This window comes from Heterodontus francisci, chromosome 31 (assembly GCF_036365525.1).
Source record: "Heterodontus francisci isolate sHetFra1 chromosome 31, sHetFra1.hap1, whole genome shotgun sequence".
NCBI lineage: Eukaryota > Metazoa > Chordata > Chondrichthyes > Heterodontiformes > Heterodontidae > Heterodontus > Heterodontus francisci.
Window position 1 is genome coordinate 61286207 of NC_090401.1, and position 25889 is coordinate 61312095.

General features: G+C 41.1%; 1 protein-coding gene and 1 non-coding gene across 2 annotated transcripts; one reads left to right on the top strand and one right to left on the bottom strand.

Moving 5' to 3' along the window:
* Positions 1-2767: 2767 nt before the first annotated feature.
* LOC137347053 (gap junction beta-2 protein-like) lies at positions 2768-3544 on the bottom strand. Its single transcript, XM_068011060.1, has one exon. It carries the CDS (start codon positions 3542-3544, stop codon positions 2768-2770), a length of 777 nt encoding a protein of 258 aa, XP_067867161.1.
* Positions 3545-21160: 17616 nt separating this feature from the next.
* trnaq-uug (transfer RNA glutamine (anticodon UUG)) lies at positions 21161-21232 on the top strand. Its single transcript has one exon. It is a non-coding gene; the product is annotated as a tRNA-Gln (tRNA).
* The last annotated feature ends 4657 nt before the right edge of the window (positions 21233-25889 follow it).

The following is a 25889-nucleotide window of genomic DNA, read 5'->3' on the forward strand; positions in this document are numbered from 1 at the left end:
AAACATCTACCCTTCTATGCCTAAATGCTAATCGTCAATCATGGTTTACATGACTGTTTATCATCAAAATCTCATGCCTTTCCAAATTAGTTAGCATCAAAACTAGTATAGCAACGGGGCTACGTAGGATATTCCAAAATTCATTTTGGCAATTGGTCCTATTGAATAGATGTTGCTGGAGACTTGTAGACACAATGTGGAAGCCTGAAATTCCCCACATTGTGAGTTCCTAGTCACAGCTGGAGCTGGTACTAAATAAAGATGAGGTTCTTTGCATAAGAGGTTGGGGGGGCAGTGTTGGTGGGCAGGTGTGGGGGAAGAGAACATCAGTCGAGAGAATGTGATACCATGGCTGTCTATACTCCCTGACTGCTGATTAGCAGAGGCTATGGAACCTCAATAGGCTGGCTGCTCCACCAATTTCAAGTCAGAGGTTTAAAATTCTGATCCTCTCAGTTGGAAGTTTAAATTTAACACGGCCAACAAGAACTCCACCAGGAATTAGATGCATACTGCCTGTGGATCAGCTGGAATAGGCATATATATATCACACCACACTTCCAGAAACTAGGATAAATACCCATTAGAACATTAACTGCATATCCATTACCTCAAAGGAAATAGCCACTTGCCCATCAAACCAGCACAAAAAGTAAAACACAATAAATTTACCTCATTGATACATATTCAATAAACCACCATGTAGGTGAGCCATAATCTCATGCGATATCATTAGCAAAAATAGGAAAATTGCACCTTAGTTTGCACTCACTCCAACAAACTGAAACCTTTTATGATGAAGAGTGACATTTGTCAAGAGAAATTAAATTATGTTGCAGGTGCACATCAACATTTTTTAAACAGGACAGTCACAGCTATATTGGAAAAAAACAACATTGAAGAAATCTGAATAGGGTCGACTTGAATTAATTCTGGTCATTTCTACAAATTTGACACTAACTCCTGGGCCATAGCTGGCACTGACTTTTGACTAACTCCCTGAGTATTGGTTGTATCAGCCAAATGCTGACATATATCTTCGTCTCAAGAATTTCCTAAAAGTTGGTGAATATGAAACCTTTGTGTTATAAACACAATTTATGGGAACCATTGATTATAGAAAATATTCCATTTGTTGCTTAACAATAAAGCCTATTCATAATTGTTTGATAGAGATTTAACTCTGTCTATCCCAGCTCATACCTGTGCTCAGTATTGCCCTCGCTCCTTTATTTCCAAATTCAGAGATAATCCAAGGCACACTTTAATTGAAACAAAAGCTATTTATTGTAACATATAATCAGGTTTATAGCTCTAGGCAGATTATTATATTCCAAACAGGCCACTGCACTGCCACTTTCTAACAAACAGAACAAATGAGTTGTATATTCCAGTTAATATATCTTACATAAGCTTAGGAGTTAAAGTCATTCAGTTTCTTGGTTCAATATCCAGGTAACCAGACCCCCTTCATGGGCTGCAGAATAATGGAGCAAAGATAGCCTGACTCCACTCCCCAGGCAAAAGAAAAGAAAAAATACTGAATCTGAAAACTTATTCACGAATATTCTAAGATTCCTTTAGATTTCCTCAAAAAATGACTTAGGTTGAATATAAACTGTGGTAACCAGGTCACAGTGAGCATTTGACTAATGGGCCTCAGAATGTGTCAAGCAATGATGCATTTTCTGCATGGTGTTTACATTCCAACTTTATATAACTCAGTAGAATAACAAATCTTGACTGAAAGTAGAATTTGTCATTTCATAATCTGCTACACCAAAGACTAATCTTTCTTCTCTTGTTCACTTTTCCACAATCAGTCATCACTGATGGACACAGGGTTAAGGCAACATACCAAGGAGAAGCTCAGTCTAAATCACATTGCACTTAATGAGCTTTCCACATTCCGCTGTTAAAGGCACTTTCATACTGAAGGACTGCCAACAACAGCTACTGTACAGCACTCCCACCATTGACAGCATATTTAAAATAAAAGCCCTGAAGTTCTGGAGATATAAAAGAAATGCAGACCCAAATTTCCAGCAGGTATCTAGTTAAAAGTGAACCTGGGCAACCAGATTCCCACCTTCAGCTCTGAAAATCACAGGTGTCAGCCTCCAACTGCCTTGAGTGAAGCAGCATCAGGAAATATGATAAACAGGAGACAGCCGTGCATTGAAGTTATGGACTTCTGTTTGAATGTGCTCTGAGACTTCTTATGACAAGCTCCACTCCTCTATAACTCAACTTTTGTTCATTTACATGAACATCAACCAACACTGAGTTATCAGGCATTTTAGGCTCAATTATCTGGTTTTATATAAAATATTGCATTTCATCTAATTCTCTAAGGTTCTAACATCCATCTTCTATTCAAAACATAGCTTATAATGATAAGACTTCTAATCTGCTTTAGGTTCTTTATCTTAAATGTTCTATGTATGAATCAGTTTATTTATAATCCTTTTCTGTTTGGTGAACGTATTTTATAGAGTCCGCATTCCCAGAGATCTACTGAAGGTTACAAAAAGCCAGTGATCACAGGCTCACAAGGAACCTAGAAGTGAATAGGTTATAATGGCTGTAACATTTAACAATGATAAACAGAATAATCTGAAATGCTAAATAAATAGGATACACGTAAGGAGAAAATTAATCATTTTCGCTTGATAATATTTCATTGCAAAGTCACACAATGATTTAGTGAGCCATGAAATACATGTGTGTTGTATAATCATAAATAATTCAGAAATCATTGTCTTTTTTAACATGTGGAATTGAGATCTGAATAGCTCTCTTGATCATTATCGAACTTTGCTGTGCTGTTATTTGAGGAAATAATAGCAGCCATTAATTGTTTGTTTTTTTCATTGCTCTCTGCTACAGAAATCAACCTTCGCTTCCATTGCATAAAGCAATACCTTACAATCAAATAGCACAGTTCAGCAATATTCAGCAAGATGCATACAGCTGAAGTCACTAACATGAAAACAGTAAAGATTGTTTTCTCAGTTGGCCTAGAAACAAAACAATCCACAATATTAGGACAGGGATATTCACTGCATTTGACAAGTCTAAGCATCTTGTAACCTTCATAAACCCAATAGAATAAGTACATAAAGACAGCTTCAAATAACATTTTGAAGAAAATGCTGACCAAGTAAGTCCAAAGAAGAGGGGCATCAATTTTTACTTTCTGCAAATCTGCAGACTGATTAAAGATTTTTATATTCTTCTTGCCTTTTTTCCTTTGATATACATGCATACCAATGAGAAATGATGGAATGGACACAAAGAGAAGCTGGAAAACCCACAGCCTGATGTGGGAGATGGGGAAGAAACGGTCGTAGCAAACATTCCTGCAGCCAGGCTGCTGTGTGTTGCACACAAAGTCACTCTGCTCATCTCCCCATACAGTCTCAGCTGCCACCACCAAGACCAGGATACGGAAAATGAAAATGACCGAGAGCCACACTTTCCCCAGCGACGTTGAGTACTTGTTGACCCCATTCAGCAGAGAATGAAGGAAATACCATCCCATTCTTGATCACTCTAGGAATAAACAGCACCAGTTACTTTACTAAAGCAGAAAATCTAGAAATGTATCTGCAGATCACTTTAACAATCTTGTATGTGCATACACTTCCTGTTTAACTTCTAGCATTGATTTTTGGTCGCACTTTTATGTCAGCATTTAACAGTGAAGCTGCGTAAGTGAAAATTTACAACAGAACTTCTGTATATAAACAGTTCACTGTAATAATGTTGCTGCAGGCTCTGGCTGGTAGGTGGCACTATGGAGCAAATTTCTTTAATTCATGTCTCTAATTCAGGTGGTCCTATTGACCAGTGGATTAATGTGTTGATGGTATGGAGTTATCGAGAATACATCCATGCCCCAAATTTTCTGCATTGTGAGTTTCCAATCACTGCAAGAAAAGATGAAGTTCTTTACATAGACAGAAGAGGGATGTAGCAGAGAGAAGAGATTCCCACCTTTAGCAGTATTCTGTCCCCATCTCCTTTTACACCATCAGGTCAGCAGACTGGCATGGTAAGGGTTGTAAGTGAACTGCTCTCTGTTTTCCCAGTGAGAGATTTGAGCACAAAAACTGAGAAAGGAAATAAAAGGTGATGTTTTCTGTAACTCCCTGAAAGGTGCCTGTGGTATAAAAATTTAAATTATTTGTTAGCTGGACAACAAGCCAGTCCTAATATATTCCTGGTCTCTGTTTAATATCTTTCTACCTCTCTTTAATAACTCTCTTTTCAGGAATCTGTGATTATTTTGGTTTCTTATAACATAAATGCAAAATATATTTTTCTTTCCAATTTTCTCTGCTCCTGAAGGCTTTTACTCGGTATGCGTCTATAGGAATTGACAGCACTCCAGTTCTGCGCCCAAGTGATCATTTCCCATGTGTGTGTCAGTAAGCTGTTTGATTTATGCAGTCAAGTGCAGTACAAGATACTTATATTTCTGTAAGATGTTACCATTATCTTTAATTTGAAAGGCAAGTTGAATGTCTTTTATTTAAATGATGCATCTTACAACAAGTTCATTGTGATGTTTTAAAAAGTGGTGTCAACATGATAAAGCATTTTTCAACAGTGTTTATCACGTGCATGCACAGATGTGATTGATAACTCAATGTTGTTAACTGCACTAGGGCTGACAAATTCACTACTAAAAAACCATAAAAATTCATTTAAAAAGTCTGTGCTGTTATTCCACCTAATGCTACTTTGATTTTTGACATAGAACTATTGAGACTCGAGTGAAAGCATTATTTGGTTTGCCTCCTGCTTTCGGCACATAAACACAGATGAGCTTGTAGATTGTGTATTGAATATGCAGGGACTGGCTATAATCACACTACATTTACCTTCTCCATCTACATCTTGTGCGCCAGTAACAAATTTGTTTCGCTCTATGTACCTTTTGGGCTATAACTTAAAATTTGATGATCTTAATCCTGAACTTTTTTTTAAAATCAGCTTTGCTTTCTGAGAGACTTTTAAGTTCTGCATAAACAGATATTAACATCAAGGTGCCTGTCAAGTATAATGAAAAGCAGTAAAATAAAAATAAAATACTGCAGATGCTGGAAATCTGAAATAAAAACAGAAAGTGCTGGAAATGCTCAGCAGGTCAGGCAAGCATCTGTGGAGAGAGAAGCAGAGTTAACATTTCAGGTCTGTGACCTTTCATCACAGACCTGAAACGTTAAGTCTGCTTCTCTCTCCACAGATGCTGCCTGGCCTGCTGAGCATTTCCAGCACTTTCTGTTTTTATTATTTAGAATGAAAAGCAGATCATTTTGGACATGCTACTTAATATTCAGTTGTTGTGCAAAATTCCAGGGTTCTGTTTTCAGGAGAGATCATTGGTGGCTGTTCCAGGAACCATATCGCCTGGGCAATTCCTTAATACAGCAGTAGCAATTCCTTAATTATAATGCATTCTGAGTTTTCAGTGAAACAAACTAAAAATGAAATTTTGACAGCATGTTCCAGTCTTAAGAATTCTTGGTCTGTTTCTTGCAAAATAGCTCCCATCATATTTTGCAAGAATCACTGAAATCTACAATGTTAAAAATCATAAGCCTTGTGAAGACTTCATAGTGTCAAATATTATATTCATCTGTATCACATTTGGGTATGAAGCAAACTTCATGGCATAAGTAGATTCCAACAAGTGTGAAAGGTAGAGGAACCAAAAAAAGGGATCCTTGGATGACGAGGGAGATAGAGATTATGATGAAACAAAAAAAGAGGGTGTATGATACATGTCACGTGAATTCTTCAAGTGAGGAACAGGCCACATATAACAAGTTGAGAGGGGAGTTGAAGAGGAAAATGAGAATAGAATGGCAGTTAACATAAAAGGGACCCAAAAACCTTCTACTGGCATGTAAATAGTAAGCAAGCAGTAAGAAGTGCAGTGGGGCCTATTAGGGACAAAGAGGGTAATGTATGCTTAGAGGTGAAAGGAAAAACTAGAATAATTAATGAGTACCTTGTATCGGTGATTACTAAGGAAGTGGAATCTGACAAAATATCGTGTGAAGTGCAGAGAGAAGAGGCAATGGAGCAGGTAAAAATTGAGAGGGAGGAGGTACTGGAATGGCTGACTACGCTTAGGTAGATAAGTCACCTGGTCTGGATGGCTTGCATCCCAAGTTGCTAAAGGAAGGGGTGGAAATATAGGAAGGCTTTCCATAATCTTCCAATCTTCCCTAGATATGGGGGAGATGCCAGTGGATTGGAGAATGGCAAATGGCAACCTTATTCAAAAAAGGGTATAAGGACAGTCCTAGCAACTACCAGTTAGTTTAACATCAGTGGTGGGTAAAGTTTTAGAAACAATAATCAGGGGAAAAAATCAACAGGCACTTGGAGAGGTATGAATCAATTAAGGATAGCCAGCATGGATTTGTAAAAGGCAGATCATGCTTGATTAATCTAATTGAATTGAATTTTGATGAAGCAACAGAAGGTTGATGAAGGGAACACAGTGGATGTTATCTCTTTGGACTTTAAGAAAGCGTTTGATAAAATACCACATAAAAGGCTGGTTAACAAAATTGAGGCTCGTGGAAAAGGAGAGTCAGTGTCCAATTGGATAAAAACTTGGCTTAAGGACAGAAAACAATGAGTTGTATTAAATGGTTGTTTTTCAGACTGGAGGATGGCGGACAGTGATGTTCCCAAGGGTCAATGCTAGGACCACTGGTTTTTTTTGCTAACTCTAAATGGCTTAGATATTGAAGTGCAGAGTAGAATTTCAAAATTTGCCGCTGATACCAAACTTAGAGGAGTGGCAAACAGTGAAGATGATACAAACTGCCTGCAACAGGACATAGATAGGCTGGCAGAATGGGCAATCAAGTGGCAGATGGAATTTAATACAGACAAGTGTGAGGTGATGCATTTTGACAGAAGGGATAGGGAGAGGCACTATAGACTTAATGGTACAGTTCTAAAGAGTGTGCAGGAACAGAGGGACCTGGTGTTGCATGTGCATAGATCTTTGAAGGTGGCAGGACAAAATGAGAGAGTCGTTAGCAAAGAATAGGGATCTTGGGTTTCATAAATAGAGGCATAGAGAACAAAAGCAGGGAAGTTATGCTGAACCTTTATAAAGCTCTGATTAGGCCCCAACGCCCAGTTCTGTTCAGCACATTTTAGGAAGGATTTGAGGGTCCTTGGGAGGGTGCAGAGGAGATTGAACAGAATGGTGCCAGGGATGGAGGATTTTAGTTACAAGATGAGGTTGGAAAAGTTGGGGTTGTTCTCCTGGAGCAAAGGAAATTGATGCGAGATTTGATGGAGGTGTACAAGATTATGACAGACTTAGATCAACTAGACAAGGAAAAGCTGTTCCCATTAGCTGATGTTACAAGGACTAGGGGACACAGATTGAATGTTTTGGGCAAGAGATGCAGGGGATTGTGAGGAAGAACTTTTTTATGCAGCGGGTGGTAATGACCTGGAACTCGCTGCCCACAAGGGTGGTGGAAGTGGAGACAATCAATGACTTCAAAAGGAAATTGGATGGGCACTGAAGGAAATAAACTTACAGGGCTATGAGGATCAAGCAGAGAATGGAATTGACTGGATTGCTCTGACAGCCAACATGGACTCAATGAGCCGAATGGCCTCCTTCTATGTCATAAGTGACTCTTTGATTCTAAAGATCCAAAAACCAAAATAAGCAATGAATAGGTGTCAGTCTTGGCTTAGTGGTGGAACTCATCTCTCTGAGCCCAAAGTTCATAGGTTCAAGCCCCATTGCAGAGACTTGAGCACATAATATAGGCTGACACTTCAGCAAAGTGCTGCACAGTTAGAAATGCTGTCTTTTGGATGCGATGCTAAGTGCCTTCTCTCTCAGTGGGTGTAAAAGATTTCTTGACACTATTTAAAGAAGAGTAGGGGAGTTGTTCTGCCCTGCATTTATCCCTCAATCATAATCATTAAAAAAGAGCATCTGGTCATTTATCAAATTGCTATTTCTGGGATCTTGCTTTGCACAAATGTGCACCCCTCCACTGCCTTTGTTCGGCGGAGAGTTTCACCCGTTGTGACTTTTTTTTATTAGAATAAAACCACCCAGTTTGTATATTGAAGCGGTGGCTTCATGTGTATCTCTACATGACAACAAATGTTCATTGTCAAGTGATTTTGGAGATTCAAAGATTGTGAAAGGCACTAAATAAAGTTAGCTTAATTTGTAGGATTATTTGGAAGTGAAAAATAACCTGCTCATTTAAACAATTTCTCAAATTAATTCCTTTTCGTCACACATTACGCAATGTAGCTACATCCACATTTCAACAGATGCAGGTCAGTGCAACAATAAATATTAATAACTGCAATTTCCCTTTTTGGGAAGCTGGACCTTATGCTTTCCGTTTCCCAATTTTTTTTTTTGTTTAATTAAAAATAAATGTGGCCAGATAAAACAAGTTATTGAACTGACTCCTTACACAGTTCAAATAAAACATTATATGATTAATAAAAAAAGCCCTACTGTGCATTTTTTTAAAATTTAGAATACTGAAAAAGCCTTCTGTGATGCACCACACTGATGCACTAATCTCCTGGGTTGTCAAGGGTTACATCCATATTATAAAATAAACACAGTGTAGTCAGCCCATACGTGTGAATACCAATCAGATTGCGTCTCAAACGTGGGCTTGTACCAAGATTCCTATACTGAACATTCAGTCAAGAACATGATTCTATGGGCTGTTTTCACCCACCTAATTGTGGCAGATCACAAAATGGTATCTGGGATTGCCAGTACAGTGTGGAAAATACCGTCATTTGAGAAAATCAGAAAGAGAGAAAAGTAACAATAATCATGGAAGTAAAGAAAAAACTCTGATTTAAGAAAACCAAAGAAAGACAGATGACTAATATCAATCAGTTAAATGAAGCAAAACTTAGAATATCCTTTAATAATGCATTGTGTCTATTTAAAGCTGTCTTCTAAATAGGTTTCAACTTTTTCTCCCAAACAAGTCACAACTTTTCTCTTATTGATATCACTATGTAGTAGTAGTTCCACATTCTCACCACTCTTTGGGTAAAAAGTTTCTCCTGTTGGATTTATGAGCAACTATCTTATATTAATGACCTCTAGTTTTGGCCTCCTGCAAATGGAAACATCTTTTCTTCATCAACCCGATCAAAGTTGGATCCTGTCCTCAATGCAGCTTGCAGAACTATTACTGGCTGCCTGAAACCTACTAAAGTGGACAAAGATAGATTGGAGAAGTTGGGACTGTTTTCCTTGGAGAAGAGAAGGCCAAGAGGAGATTTGTCGAGGTATTCAAAATCATGAGTGGTCTGGACAGAGTAGATAGAGAGAAACTGTTCCTACTTGTGGAAGGATCAAAAACGAGAGGGAACAGATTTTAGGTAATTGACAAAAGAAGCAATGGCAACATGAAGAAAAAAATTTTCACGCAGTGAGTGGTTAGGATCTGGAATGCACTGCCAGAGAATGTGGTGGAGGCAGGTTCAATCGAGGCATTCAAAAGGGAATTGGATAGTTACTTGAAAAGGAAGAATGTACAGGGCTGTGGGGAGAAGGCGGGGGAATGGCACTAAGTGATCTGCTTGCTAGGAGAGCCGGTGCGTCATGATGGGCCAAATGGCCTTCTTCTGTGCTGTAACAATTCTGTGAGGATGCCCTCTACTACCAGAGCCATGCAGCCCTGAAGATCTGAAGGCCTTCAACTGTTGAGCCAAAGCCTGCGTGGAACAGTGACGAGGGAAGGTGTAGTGACACAACAAGACCCTATCAAAGCCCTTCTTAATTTTAAAGACCTCAATTAGATTACCCCTCAGCCTTCTCTTCTCTAGAGAAAAGAGCTCCAGCCTGTTCAATCTTTCCTGATATTTATACCTTCTCAGTTCTGGTATCAAATTGCAAATCTTTTTAAAAAGATGATTAAAGGCAAAATTTTGTGGGAAAACATTTCTTTCTATAAACAGATGAATTGTATTTATAATATATAAAATGTACTGGACACAAAATGAATTCAGCTTATCTTGTTCCAAATTTAGAATTACAATTTCACTGTGAAAAGCATTGGGTGAAACCCAATCTGCGATGTCATAGAGCCTAGGCTGACATTGAGACTGAAACCAGGGAGCTCTTCTTCCAACATGTTTAGAATCAGTAGCAGAATCAGTTTGAAATAAAAACCCAAACGGGCATCCACAAATGAAGAACGTAGGTGGGCCTGCTATAAAGGAATATTGTTCCCCTTAATATTCTTCTATTGTTCCTGCAAAGCTACACTCATTTCCTCTTCCCTGCATTCTCACTGTATATACTCAGGAGTTAGCTCACTCCCACACTAACACATTCTTCCCCAAGAACTTGAAACTGTGGAATTCCTCAACTATTCCTTTCTCCTGCATACAGATTTTCAACACCTAAACTTGTGATAGCTCTTTGTTAAGATCTCTCAATTACACGGACATTCGATCCAACTGGTCTAGGCCAGTGTTTATGCTCCACACGAGTCTCCTCCCATCCCTCTTCACCTTCTATTCCTTTCTCCCTCCTGTATTTATCCAGCTTTCCCTCAAATCATTCTATACTATTCGCCTTAACCACTCCATATGGTAGTGCGTGCCATATTCTCACCACATTCTGAGTAAAGAGTCATAGAGTCATATACAGCACAGAAGCAGACCATTTGGCCCATCGAGTCCATGCCTATGCAGACAGTCCCACTCCCCGGCTTGATCTCCGTAGCCCTGCAAGTCTACTTCCCTTAAGTGGCCATCCAACCTCCTCTTGAAGCCATTGATTGTCTCTGCTTCCACCACCCTTGTGGGCAGTGAGTTCCAGGTCATTACCACCTGCTGCAAAAAAAAGTTCTTCCTCATATTCCCCCTGCATCTTTTGCCTAAAACTTTCAATCTGTGTCTCCTAGTCCTTGTACCATTTGTTAATGGGAACAATTTTTCTTTGTCTAATTTATCTAAGCCTGTCATAATCATGTACACTTCTCTTAAATATGCCCTCAATCTCCTTTGTTCTAAGAAGGACAAACCTAGCTTTTCCAACCTAACCTTGTAATTAAAATCCACCATCCTTGAAATTATTTCGGTAAATCTCCTCTGCACCCTCTCAAGGACCCTCAGATCCTTCCTGAAGCGTGGTAACCAGAACTGGACGCGATACTCCAGCTGGGACCTTACCAGAGCTTTATAAAGGTTCAGCATAACTTCCTTGCTTTAGTACTCAATGCCTCTATTTATGAAGCCCAAGATCCCACGTGCTTTACTCACCACTCTCTCGCTATGTTCTGTCACTTTCAAACATGCACTCCCAGGGTTCCTATTGGATTTATTAGTGACTGTCTTATATTTATGGCCTTTCGTTTTGGTCTTTCCCGCAAGTGGAAACATTTTCTCTATGTAAAACTTATCAAACTCCTTAATATTAAAGACCTCAATCAGGTCATCCCTTAGGCTTCTCTTTTCTAGAGGTATGAACCCCAGCCTGTTCAATGTTCCCTGATAGTCCTGGTATCATCCTTGCACATCTTTTAAAAAAGATGATTAAAGACAACATTTCTGGAGAAGTGTTCTTTTCTATATCAGATGAGTTGTATTTTTAATCTATAAGAATCACAGGGCATAAAATAAATTCAGCTTACCTTGTTTTAAATTTGGAATCACAATTTCCCTGTAGAAAGTATTGGGTGAAAACGCCGTCTGAAATGTCCTGATCTGATATTGAGACTGAAACCAGGGAGCTCGTCTTCAATCAGCAGCAGAACCAGTTTGAAATAAAAACCCAAAGAGGCATCCACAAGTGAAGAATGTAGGTGGACCAGCTATAAAGGAACAAATATTTTCTTATGACATTACAATACTTTTGCAATATGGTTCAGATGAATTCTGTAAAAGCATTCGGTCACCTTTGGTATTGCAAACACCTCATTATAATACATTATTACAGGTGTGTAATTGTTAGTGAGTTGTTTGGAAGTACTATATATCCTTTTTAAATGCAGAATAATGAATGGCCAGGGTTGCTGATATAACAACATTTTTATCATTTTTATCATTTTTTGGAGTGGCATGGCAATTCCATGCTGTACCAAATAATATTTTTTAAAATTCTTTCATGGGATGTGGGCATCTCTGGAAGGCCAGCATTTGTTACCCATCCCTAATTGCCCTTGAACTGAGTGGCTTGCTAGGCCATTTCAGAGGGCATTTAAGAGTCAACCACATTGGATCTGGAGTCACATGTCAGCCAGACCAGGTAAGGACAGCAGATTTCCTTCCCTAAAGAACATTAGTGAACCAGATGGGGTTTTACAACAATTGACAATGGTTTCGTTGTTCCTTTAAACTAGCTTTTTTAAATTCCAGGTTTATTAATTGAACTTAAATTTCACCATCTGCCATGGTGTGACTGTTGATGGAAGACTTTCTGTTCTCATCATTAGCATTCCTATTTTTGAATGGATTGGTGTATATTATAAGGAAACTCTGTGCAATTTATATTCAATCACAATATTGTTTTTTTCTTCAAGGTGGGGAGTTTTATCACATCAAGTAAGTTCAACTGTTCAATATCATTATTTAACTATCTACACTGAGAGATTACTGCTGTTGTCCAAACAAAAAAAAAGTAGGTTGGGAGTGACACCTTCCAAAACAAGGGTCAGTAAAGGAATTTGGGCCTGAAATTCCACTTTTTTGGTGCAAAAACAATGTAGTTCTGGCATAGGGGCATAGTAATTTGAGACACAATGCCCAGTTACACTTAGCCTAAAATACACACTAAATTCTGCTGGAATTGGCTACTGACAAACAATGGGCCCATGTTGCAAGTACATGATGGAATAATGAGATCAAGGGTTGCTATCCAGAAATTCAAGCATGCATGCAGAATTGCACCTGACTTTCATTAAGCTTGTATAATAGAGCAGTGAATTACCTGCATGACCTGTCAAACAAGGAGGTGACTGAGTCCACAAACAGGCTTAGAATGTCCACAGATTTTGTCTGAAGCAATTCGAAAAATATTTTCTCAGCTGCATAACTGAAAAGGAATTCTTCACAATACCTTTCAGCAGTTTCAGACAGGGGAATCTTTTTCTCCACCCTCCTGTTACAGAGGCCTTACCACAGGGCTAACATAAGCATTCTCATATATGTCCTTATAATGGGGGCACAGAAGCAGGAAGAAGAGGAAATGAGAGAAACAATAACAATGAAAAAGGTAACCAATTAGGAGAAACCCTTCCACCAGAGTCTACAGACCATCTATCCCTTGATGATGTCTCAGAAGAAGTCTTCTAAGGAGACAATGATTCAAATAAGGAGGCAGAAACTGACCTCCAAATATCCTGCAAACACAGAAAAAAAAGAACAGACTTACTTCAGAATACAAAATGATTTAGCTGTGCACATAGCATGCTTACTACCACTGAGCCTAACACTGGTGCCATGCCGTGCCATTCGTAAACCTCTCCTGGTGTTACACCAAGAGATACCCAAGGGCCAGATTACTAAAAGCTTTCCTGGATTTCAAGGCAAGGACTGATAATTTCAAAGGTTTGGCTCACTGACGAGGATGGTCTAAAACATCAGATTAAAAATAATCTAAGATAAGACTTTTTTTTTTAAAAAGGAGATTGTACCTATACCAGCCAATCATTCACAGAGGATCAGTAATCACTGTGTTGATGGCTGTAGTCCTTTGTGCTTGAAGATGATGACCTCATTGGAAATACAAACAGTCTTGATGAATTCTCTGATGACTATGAAAGCAAAATGAGAGGAACAAACTCTTCTGCACATTTCAAAGACCAAAAACTTGTCTGGGGTCAAAACCTTTCTGGTGTTCACACTTCTGCTGCTTTCAGTGCTGAGATCAGTGCTGGTACTTAGTGGCTGACACAACAACTTACAAATATATAGCTGCTTTAACATAGAAAAACATCACACGGCACTCTGCAGAGGCGTAATCACAAAGATTGGCACCAAGTCAAAGGAACCGTGGCCAAAAGCTTGTCAAAGAGGTGGATTTTGAAGAGAGTCTTGCTTGCCAACTCATGTAATCAGCCACAAGATTTTACCTACTGGCAGCATAACTTCTTTAGCTGTCCACCTGTTTCAACTCAATGTACATGATCTTTCTTGGCATTCTGGAATCCTCTATCATTATTACATGTTCTGATCAATGCAGTTGTTCTTCCAGCAGCATGGCCTCGGCAGCAAATGTCTGATTATGCTGGAATGTCTTGCAGTTGGTAATGCCATAAGATGCCTAGAGCAGGGTATTTGCAGATGCATCCACTCAACTGGGATGCTTTTCACTTGAGTAGACTACAAGCCTCAATAAAGATCACAGGGGAGATCAGAGGTGAGCTTCTGTTCACAGATGCCTGCGTGCTAGGGATACGCATTAAAAAGTATCAGCAGCCTAACTGGCTTTCAGCAGCAGCAAGTAACCATAGCATTATCATAAGCCTGAAGAAAGAGATAGTGCTTCAGGTGTCGGGCAAGTGCTACACCAAACCCACCATCACCACTGGTAATACTGAAACAACTGGTGACAGCTGGTAATCAATGCAATATCACTGTGTTAGAAATCATCAACTTTAGTTCATAACAGACCAAAATTACATAGGGTAAATTTGCACTACAACTTTATAAAGCAGTTTCCATCTTGTACTGATGCTAAAGTTGTTGTGTATGTCCAGAGTTAGGTCCTGACCTGACATTGAGGGAAGTGGAGTGAAACTCCTTGGAGCGGGTAGATTCACACAGCTTTGGTTTGACACTGTTTGGCACATATTACAGCCAGTTTAATTTGGATTTATGCTTCATGTACTGTCAAATCAGGTGCAAAAAGAGCCAAACCATTTCCCTTGAACCTTCTGGACAGTTTATAAAACTAACAATATGGGCACTACTGCCTGCTCCGTCCAAACATTTAAAATGTAATTATTGGAGGAGGAGCTCTGCCTTTAAGCATGGATGCAGACTTCTGACCTGGGCGTACAATGGAAGTTACTGCCAGACAGTGTGAATCAGGAAGCAAAGGAACTGCAGATGTTGAAATTCTGAAATGAAAAATGAAAATACTGGACACACAGAGCAGATCAGACAGCCTCCGTGTAGAGAAAAGATAAGGTAATGATTCGGGTGCATACCTTTCTGGTCAGGTATAATAATAGAAGGCGATGGTGGCATAGTGGTAATGTAAATAGTAATCCAGAAGCCCAGACTAATGCCCTGGTAACCCGGGTTCAAATCCCACCAGGGCAGCTGGTGGAATTTAAATTCAATTAATTAATACAAATCTGGAAATGAAAACTAGTCTCAATAATGGGGCTGGATTTTAAGGAGCCCTTGACATCCGAATGCGTGGCAGGGGGCTGAAAGATGACACCGGATGAGGCCTGCCATGGACCTTGACGCTGGCAGGGCCTGGTCCAATCCTCCCAGCTGCAGCAAGGCGCTACAGTGGCCTCCCCACTGCTGGGCGAAGGGATTACAATTTAAATCAGTTAAATTAATTAATTTAAATATACTTACGCCTTCTCTTGATGTCCCACCATGATCTTTGACCTTGCAGCTGGCACTCCCGCACCTTCAGATCCCCGTCCGGGGAAATGAGGCACAACACTGCTGGGGAGGGGGAAGGAAGTAACTTTATCAATGCGGTGGGGTGGGGGAGAGGGGTGGTGGTGGGTGGACGAGGTCAAATTAATGTCATGGGTGTAGAGGATGGTGGGAAGGGTTGTAGTTTAAGGTTTGTGCAGTTTTGGGGGGGAAGGTCAGATGGTAAAGGTAAGTGTTTTGTGAAGGGAAGAGCAAATCATTAATTTTATTGTTATTGGTGGGGTGGGAGAGGGGCAAAAGAAATGTATTTATTTAATTTAATTCAATCTTTCTTTAACTATTTAAATAAGCCGGTCAGGCTAATAGGCCTTTAAAGATGGCGTCAGTGCCTGTGCACAGGCAGCTGATGCCATTTTGAGGACTGACAGCCCGCCCCCTCCATGTGATTGGGTGTTGGGGGAGAGGGGCGGTGACCCGGCTATTTAAAAAAAAATTTTATTCATTCATGTGGACATCGCTGGCTAGGCCAGCATTTATTGCCCATCCTTAATTGCCCTTGAGAAGGTGGTGGTGAGCTGCCTTCTTGAACGCTACAGTCTATCTGATGTAGGTACACCCACAGTGCTGTTAGGAAGGGAGTTCCAGGATTTTGACCCAGCGACAGTGAAGGAACGGTGATATAGTTCCAAGTCAGGATAGTGTGTGACTTGGAGGGGAACTTGCAGGTGGTGATGTTCCCATGTATTTGCCGTCATTCTCCTTCTAGGTGGTAGAGATCGCGGGTTTGGAAGGTGCTGTCTAAGGAGCCTTGGCGTGTTGCTGCAGTGCATCTTGTAGATGGTACACACTGCTGCCACTGTGCGTCGGTGATGGAGGGAGTGAATGTTTGTAGATGTGGTGCCAATCAAACGGGCTGCTTTGTCCTGGATGGTGTCGTGCTTCTTGAGTGTTGTTGGAGATGCGCCCATCCAGGCAAGTGGAGAGTATTCCATCACAGTCCTCACTTGTGCCTTCTAGATGCCGGCCCTTTTGTAAAATTGGGCATGACCCGAATAGAGCAGGTATCTTATAGACCACTGGAGGACACCATCAAAAACTAACCTGAATGTACTATTGTCCTTGGCCCTTCATCAAGATTTCTTAATAAAATAACTCTGAAGCACTAGGTAACGCTGGGTATGACATTTATGATGGCACACAATTATCTCTGAGAAAGTGCATTATATTAGTTTCTGTCTGCCATCCATCCACTGGAACCAGTGCATGATAATAATGGCTGATGTGCTACCACTTAAACGTCATGGCCTGAAAATATCCTGGGGTCTCTCCCATCAGTATAAGAGCAGGAATTTCAGGAATGGGGTAATTTGCATAACTGGAACACACCATTTGTGTCTGTAAGGGCACAAGCTGAACCAAGCTAGTCCCCCATTTCAAGGCACATTGAAGTCCTCTGGAGGCCTAAATGTGCTGAAGAATTTTTTCAGCACTCTGATGAAAGAAGGGAAGAAAGAAAGCCACTGAAAGAAACGCAGCAACCAATTTGTGCACAAGTCCAACAACCACTAACAAGATAATGATCAGATAATGTTTTTTTCTTAGTGATGTTGGTTATAAAGTTTGATTTATATAGAATTGCACACTAGTTTTATGTTGGCGTGCCAAGTATTAACCCGGAATTTGTGGTGAGAATAACAGTTAGGTTAACAGCGATCACCATTATTGTGGAGTAAATCAGATAGCACCTTCCAGAGTATGGACGTGCACAGTTTATACACAGAAATCTGAAAGTTGCGGTCCGAGTTTCCTTGCTTCTCCACAGGCCAAGCTATAACAGTATCTTGCCAATAGACTCAGCATTAAAATCAATGTAAGGGCAGGATGTTTCTGTACTTACCAACTAGACATGGCAAAAAAAGGCTATGGCTGGTGTATTCAAGTGCAAGTGATTTTTTAACGGTGTGATCAGTGATAATCATGACCAAATAATTTTGTTGGCCCTAGTGTTGGAGATCTTAAAAAACAATTGTATTTACTTTTCTATTTGTCGCTTTTATCCCTTGCTCTCTCTCATAATCATATTTTTTTCCCAATCCTTATATCACTTCCTGTACATGATTTAAATCTAATTTATAATGCCAGAATTATACTTCCTGGTTTAGACTTTGTGGGCTGGATTTTAAAGGATCCCCGATGCCGGGAACAGTGGCAGTGGGGGCATGAAGATCACAGCGGATGAGGCCTGCCACCGACCTCGACGCCGGCAGGGCCTATCCCAATCTCGGCGGTGGCAGTGAGGCCTCATGGTAGCCCCCCACTGCTTGGCGACGGGACCTGCATTACAATATGCAGATGGGTACTTAGCATTAATTAATATGTAGGCCGCAGCGATTCTGGCGGCAGGTTGAGATCTTCATTCTTGCGGCCAGCAATGCAGCACCTTCGAATCCCCATTCGGGGAAACGAGGTGCAACACCTGTGGGAGGGGGGCAGGAGGTGATTTTCTCAGTGTTGGGGGGGGAGGGAGTGGGGTCAAACGCTTTGGATTGGTTGGGGGAGATAATGGGAAGGGGTTGAGGGTTACAGTTCATGAACTTTGTGGGGGGGGGGAAGTCACGTAGTCAAGGTAAGCATTTTGGGGGGGAGTGAGTGGGCAAGGCATTAAATGCAAATGTATTTTAAATAATTTTATATATTTTTAAATGGACTGTCACTTTAAAAATTCAACCTGTAGGGCTCTAAGCCCTTTAAAAATGGAGCCGGCGCCTGCGCAGTGGCCTCGGACAACATCGCGGGGGACAGCTCGTCTGCCCCTTCCACATCATTGAGGGTGGGGGGCTGGGCAGCCGCCCTGACCATGCTAATGAGCCGCCGTGTTTGGAATTGTGGCAGCTCCGCAATGTGCGCCCCATATGTGCAGGCCGCCATGCTTTTCACCCACCGTCTGTTTTGGCGGCGGGTTTTTAAAATGCAGCCCTGCAAGTCTCAGTTGAAGAGACTCGTTGTTTCTTGCCCTGCTCACACATGCCATGGAACTCCTGTAGATGGAGCCATCCATTGACAGTAAGTCTCTGCTCAAAACCCAGTGAAATCTCCGTGGGCAGCTGTCAGCGTAGTGAACAGCAAACGCTTTTCCTTTGCTACTTACTGTAAAATCCGAGCCTTTATTGTGCCTCAGAACAGTAAAATATAATGCTTTGTCTATAATGCCCATCAGTGTTAATTCTGAGTTGTACCTGCACTATCAGATGAGGTAGTTGACTGGAAGCTAAATAATTCTTGATTGGAAGAAACGAATATCAGAGAAGAAATCACCTGGACTGCTCTTGTGGTTTGGGAAAGCCCCAGAATCAGGGCACTGTGCATGCTCACTGGGAAAGGTACATTAAGAAGGAAATGGGAGGGAAATAGGTAAATAAATAATGGTGCAAAAAATGTAAAAAACTTCAATATCAATCTCGGCAAACTTTTATCAGCTGCATGTAACCATCAAAGAAAAAGCAGAGTATTCAAAAATACCTCATTTATTGGCAGAATATTTGATAATATTAGTAAATTGTCCATGTTATTACTCATAGTCAGTTGATGAATTTTAAGTTTTTTTATATCTTAGATGGAGACTAGGAACAATGGCTTCAGAAAATATATATGTGAATGTACTTTCTTGAGAATCCATTTAAAAAACTATATAAAAGATCTAGAAAACAAAACACCATTAAATAAAATTATTTTTCTTACTCATATACTACCTAGAAAATATTTTTCTCCATCAGGTCAGCTCATCCCTTGGCATCCTCACTCTCAGTTTATCCCCAGTGTCACTCCTTCTCCACTGCCCTAAGACACTTGACACTCTCAGCTCTCCTGGAAAGTGTTCTGCTCCCTAACAGCTAAATAAGCATATGTGTTGATGCACATGAGGTTTCTTTTTAAAATTTATGTATCAACTTTCAGTTCTTGTTGTAGCATTTTAGCCCAATTCCAAATCTGCCACCTTGCAAACTCTAATTCCCCATCTGATGCTATGGCCTCCTCGAATCCCCAAGCTCCCAATTCAAAATTAATGCAAAAGGAGCACTGTTCGCTTAATCCCTTTGCTCTTCCTAGCAACCTCTACTCCTCTCAAGCACTGTGTAGTTTTGGCACAGAAAACCCCAGTGATGGCAACTGCAGGTAAAAAGTTACCAAACAGTGCTAAAACACTGTATTGAAACTCCCTGCCAATTCTGAGCTATTTGTAATGTAAACGAGACTTCCTGCAGGTTACAAAAAAGACTTACATTTATATAGTGCCTTTCACAACCACCAGATGTCTCAAAGCACTCTACAGCGATGAAGTACTTTTCAAGTGTAGTCACTGTTGTATTGTAGATGTGTTTCACATCAATCTGCTAATGTGCCATTCATACAATTACTGATAATATAACAGTGCAGTGAGGACTCAGTGAAAATTGTTATTTTTTGTTTACATAGACAAATAGTAACTTAAAAGTAGTCTGTATTTTGCAAAGGCATTGGGCTGGATTTTACGTTGGGCGGACAGGAGCTGGCCACCGACGTAAAGGTCAGTGGTGAACCCACTTCCGCCTGGCCCAGGGATCCGTCCCACATTTTACGGGCCCCCGGGCTTTAATTATTCTGAGGCGGGACTTCCCGTTTGAGGGAGGAAGTCCCGCTTGAGGGAGGAAGTCCCACCTCATTGAGCTGCCGGCCTATCAGCGGGCCGGCAGCTCTTAGTCCCAGCAGCGCCACTGGGAGCGGTGGCCACTGCTGGGACTGCAGCCCAGAGAAGGACATGGAGCCAGGAGTCCAGGTAGGTTAGGGTTGCCTCACCGGGCTGATCGTGTGCGCCCCAGCGAGGCAAGGATGGTTGTTTGGGGGAAAGGGGGTCGTCTCGGGTCCTGGGGGTGGGTGGGGAAGCGGGGGTGGCCCTCAATAAGGCACTCCATGCCCGTTTGTCCGCCCACCCCACCCTGGTGCACTGAGAGGCCGCCAGGTTTCACTGGGCGGCCTTTCACGTCTCCCGGACACCCGCTTGCCACGGGTAAAATCCCCATGGAGGTGGCAAAGGCCTTTAAGTGGCCGTTAAGTGGCCAGTTAAGGGCCTTGATTGGCCTGGGGCGGGCGGGCCGTTTCTCATCGCCCCCACCCGGCACACGTAAAATGGGGCAGAGGTGGGAGCGGGTCAGTAAGGCCTCTTGGAGCCTCCCGCTCCATTTACACCACAACCCCACCACCACCACTGCACCCCGACCCCCGCCACCATCCGGCTCGCTGGGGTGGCGTAAAGGTCTGGCCATTAACTCCTAAAACACTGATATTTAGCCATTGCAATAATCGAAAACTGATACATTTTAATTTTAAGTCATACAGTTTTGGTAAAGGAGAGAATCAAACAAAAGGAAATAAACTTGTGACATGAGGGAGCACAGGATTCCTTGGCACTGATGATTGGACTTGAACTGTTGCATCAGACAACATAAAAAGCTTCTCATTACAGATAATTCAGTTGATTAGTCACTTGTAGAAAATGTGGGGTTCTATGGTGTAATGGTTAGCACTCTGGACTTTGAATCCAGCAATCTGAGTTCAAATCTCAGTAGAACCTGTTTTTTTTGGGGGGGGGGGGGGGGGCGGGGATAGTGGATATGTTACTGATTAAGTAATCCAGAGGCCTCAACTCATAATTCAGAGAATGTGAGTTCAAATTTCACCATAGAAGTTTGAAAAATATGAATTCAGTTTAAAAAATCTGTAAATAAAAAAGTGTTTGCATCAGTAAAAATTATTATGAAACTGTCAGATTGTAAAATCCCACTGTTTCAGTAGCATTCTCTAGGAAAGGAAACCTGCAAACTCTACCAAGTCTGGGCCAAAATGTTATTCCAGTCCCATCCCAACTTAGCTGACCTTTACCTGCGCTCTGAAGTGGCCTAGCAAGTTTGCCAGTGATGCCCAAAAATATGAGGTTCTAAATTACACAGCCTGTGGTTTGATCCCTCAGTAAAAGTTGGCCTCAGCATACTTGAGCTTGGGAGAAAATAAGACAACGAAGTTTCCTGCTCTTATTCATTGTCCTGTGACCCTTGCTGGAAAGGACATGCAAGTGGACATGTAGGGCCACTGAGAACTATCTGCCAATGTCTGACTCTGCTGGTTGCCCAAAACAATGTTGACCAGATATTCCAGTTCCAATGCTCCACAGGACCCATGGAATCCTCCCTGAAAGAGGTGCTTACCCTCTGCCAAAAATCTCTTGCGCCTCACACCAGTCTAACTCTCTGGTACAGTGTGGCAAGACTGCAGACATTGCCTGGCTGACATTTTCTCAGTGATGGATCTTTTGTCAAGCTGCTTTCACATCTGTCCAGTGGCTGAAAGCTATGCAAGGGCACCACCACATGTTCTTAGTTGTATAACTGCTGCCTAGTTGATGCAGCTGCACCTGCTAGAAGCTCACTGTGCTCACAAGTAGTTTGCTATTGAACCATCCCTACCCCTCCACTCCACATACTTCTTTTCAGCGCGTAAGATACAAAAGGTGTGGATGTATGGCAGTACAGGCTTGAGAGGCTCAGTGGCCTTTTCCTGATCCTTTGTTGTTCAACTCAATGAGATCATGACTGATCTGAGACCTAACTCTATACATCCGACTTTTCCTATATCCCTTAGTACCTTTGGGTAACAATAATTCATCAATTTCAGATTTAAAATTAACAATTGACCCAGCATCAACTATCATTTGCAGAAGAGAGTTCTAACCCTCTACCACCATCAGTGTGTAGGAGTGTTTCCTAACTTTACCCCTGAAAGGCCTAGCTTTAATTTTTAGACTATATCCCTTATTCCTAGTTGCCCTAACCAGAGCAAATAGTTCCGCTCTATCTACCCTATCAGTTTCCCTTAATATCTTGAAAACTTTGATGAAATCACTTCTTAATCTTCTAAATTCCAGGAAATTCAGCCCTAGTTTGTGCAAATCTACGTTCGTGATTTAACCCCTGGAAACCAGGTATCATTCTGGTAAATCAACACTGCACTCCCTTCAAGGCCAAAATATTCTTTCTAAGGTGTTATGCCCAGAACTGAACACAGTACTCCAGGTGTGGTCTGAGCAGGGTTTTGTGTAACTGTACCATGACATCTATACCCTAGTATTCTAGCCCTCTAGATATAAAGGCCAGCAATCCTTTAGTTTTTTTGATTTTTTAAATATCTTGATGGTATTGAATCATATCGCATTCGCTGTTCCCAATTAACCGATAATGTGTTATCTGAATGAAATAGCATAAGAGTTTGGATTGTCCCATGAGGGCAGTATTCTCTCGTCATCTTCACAAAGTCCCTCGTGTACAGTTAGAGTGATGAATAACTCTCAGGCCTACATGGCTCAAACTGTGCTTCTTCCCTGGACTTCCATAAATCTAATATAGTCTAGTGCTACTCTGCAGTATTAAGAGCTAAAGCAGCAGGTTTACCCCCACCCTGGGCAGTTTGATCACCTGGCCTTATTCAGGTTGGTGAAGTCTCTACCCCATATAATGCTGCCATAATTCACTGGAGTTCACTGCATTAAGTTTGCAGAGGGCGGAATCTTTTCTCCAACCCTAGCCTTTTCCCCATTCAATAAGTCGAAAACAAATCTTTCACCATCGAAAACATTCTCTAGCTAAACCTCAAATGGCATGGATGCTGAAACTCCTCTCAAACCAATATGTCCATACTACTTATATACTGGTCAGCTGTGCATCTACCACTACTAAAAAATCACAAGTGCAAGCAATTTCATCCATTCCGTACTAGTCTTTCTGCACTGGATGCGACATCAGTACATATCCAAAAACCTTGCATTGGCCACATGTTTAGCATCAGACATGAAAATTATGTTAGATTCCCTGCAGTGGGTATCACAGCACATGCAGCAGTCTCATGTCCCACAAGGATAATTAGGTTCTGGACAGTCTGCCAGACCGTCTCAGTGGTTCTGCAGTCAATTTTTTTGTACCCCATCTTGTTGCATTTATAATACTTAATTTTCCATGCATCACCCCTACACTTCCCCTCTAATCCACTGAATTGACACGAGATTTAGGGCGATCTTCTAGATTAGTGAGCTTCCCACCAGTTGGTAGCTGTGGGTATCTGTCTATCCAATTGCTCATCAGCTTCCCTTCACTCACAGGGCCACAAAATGTTTGGCACATTGAGCTGTCTGATTCAGGGTTGTGCACTCCTGCTAAAGCAACCGAACATAGGATTACATAGAATATGCAGCACAGAAATAGGACTTTCAGCTCAATCAGTCCTTGGCAACATTTCTACTCCACTCAAGCCTCCTCACATCCTTACTCATCTAACTCTATCATCATAACCCTCTATTCCCTTCTCCCTCATATGCTTACCCAGCTTCCCCATAAAAGCATCTATTATATTCACCTCAACTACTCCCTGCGGTAGCAAGTTCCTCATTCTCACTACTCTCTAGATAAAGAAGTTTCTTCTAAATTCCCTATTTGATTTCTTGGTGATGATCTTATGTTGATGGCGCTAGTTTTGCTCTTTCCCACAAGTGGAGACACTCCTTCTGCCTTCTCTAGCAAAACCTTTCATAAGTTTAGACTTCTATTAGGTCACCCACTCAGCCTTCTCTTTTCAAGAGAAAAGAGACCCAGTCAGTGACACTTATGTCATCTGCAGCTGGTTCTAGAAAATGATCTCTTACTGTAATTGACCTAGTTCCATAATAAAAACTTGACATGGAAGAATGAATGGAATGGTCTGCAGGAAGGCCGTGGAGGTTGATTTTGTCAGCTATTTCAAACTGATTATTGGCTATATGCCTAGTGAAACATTTTATAGCGAGTATGAGAGGTGCCCTGTGATATGATTTTCCTAGATAATGAAACTGCTTAGACTGCAATGGTTTTTTAATGATCCTGCACGTTCCTATATTCTCACACAGTATGTTAATGAGCAGTGACACCTAGTGACTGTGATGGCCAGGGTATGTCCATGCTAACACATCTGTATCATACAACACAGTATTTCCTAATCTGACCAATTACAAGATGAAACTATCTAGCCTGATCTCTTGCATGTTGACTGATGGTGATCTCAAAACAGAGAAAAAGGCTCCCACCTTAACACTAGCCAGATCAGGAACAAATATCTGTTCATAAAAAATAACAATAGAAATGTATAATGCAATTTATAATTTGAACCAGGATGTACTTCGTGTTATGAGAGTGCTTTTTTTGTGAAATATGTTTTAAAGACTTATAGTTGAATTATGGACACTGATACATCTGAAATCTTGAAGAGATGCTGAACTTTGTGTTTTTTTTAAAGAAGTCACCGGAAGGTTCCTGGACTTGGCTTGTAAACAAGTCTTACTTGAAGGTACCTGTCTGTGGATAATCACCTACCAGGGATTGTTTTTGACTTGGGGAGGTGTTTAGAAAGAAGTGACAGGTCAAGATTTGTAGTGGTCAGGAACATAAGAAATAGGAGGAGGAGTAGGCCATTCAGCCCCTCAAGCCTTCCCCGCCATCCAATAAAATCATGGCTGATCTGTCCCAGGCCTTAACTCCTCTTTCGGGCCTGCTCCACATAATCCTCAACTCCCCGAGATTTCAAAAATCTATCTACCTCCTCCTTAAACACATTTAGTGACCTGCCTCCACAACTCTCTGAGGTAGAGAATTCCAGAGATTCACCACCCTCTGAGAGAAGAAATTCCTTTGCATCTCAGTTTTAAACGTGTGATGCCTTATTCTGTAACTATGTCCCCTAGTTCGAGATTCCCTCACCAGTGGAAACATATTCTCAACATCTACCCTGTCAAGCCCTCATTAGAATCTTATATGTTTCAATAAGATCACCTCTCATTCTTCTAAACTCCAATGAATAAAGGCCTAACCTGTTTAGTCGTTCTTGATAAGACAACCTCTTCATCCCAGGAATTAGCCTAGTGAACCTTTTCTGAACTGCCTCCAATGCTAGTATATCCTTCCTTAAATACAGGGACCAAAACTGTACGCAGTACTCCAAGTGTGGCCTCACCAACATCCTGTACAGTTGTAACAAGACTTCCCTATATTTAAATCCTAACCCCCTAGCAATAAAGGCCAAAATTCCATTTGCCTTCCTAATTACTAACTTTTTGTGTTTCAGGTACAAGAACACCCAGATCCCTCTGTACTGCAGTATTTTGTAGTCTTTCTCCGTCTAAATAATAATCTGTCTTTTTATTTTTCCTACAAAAG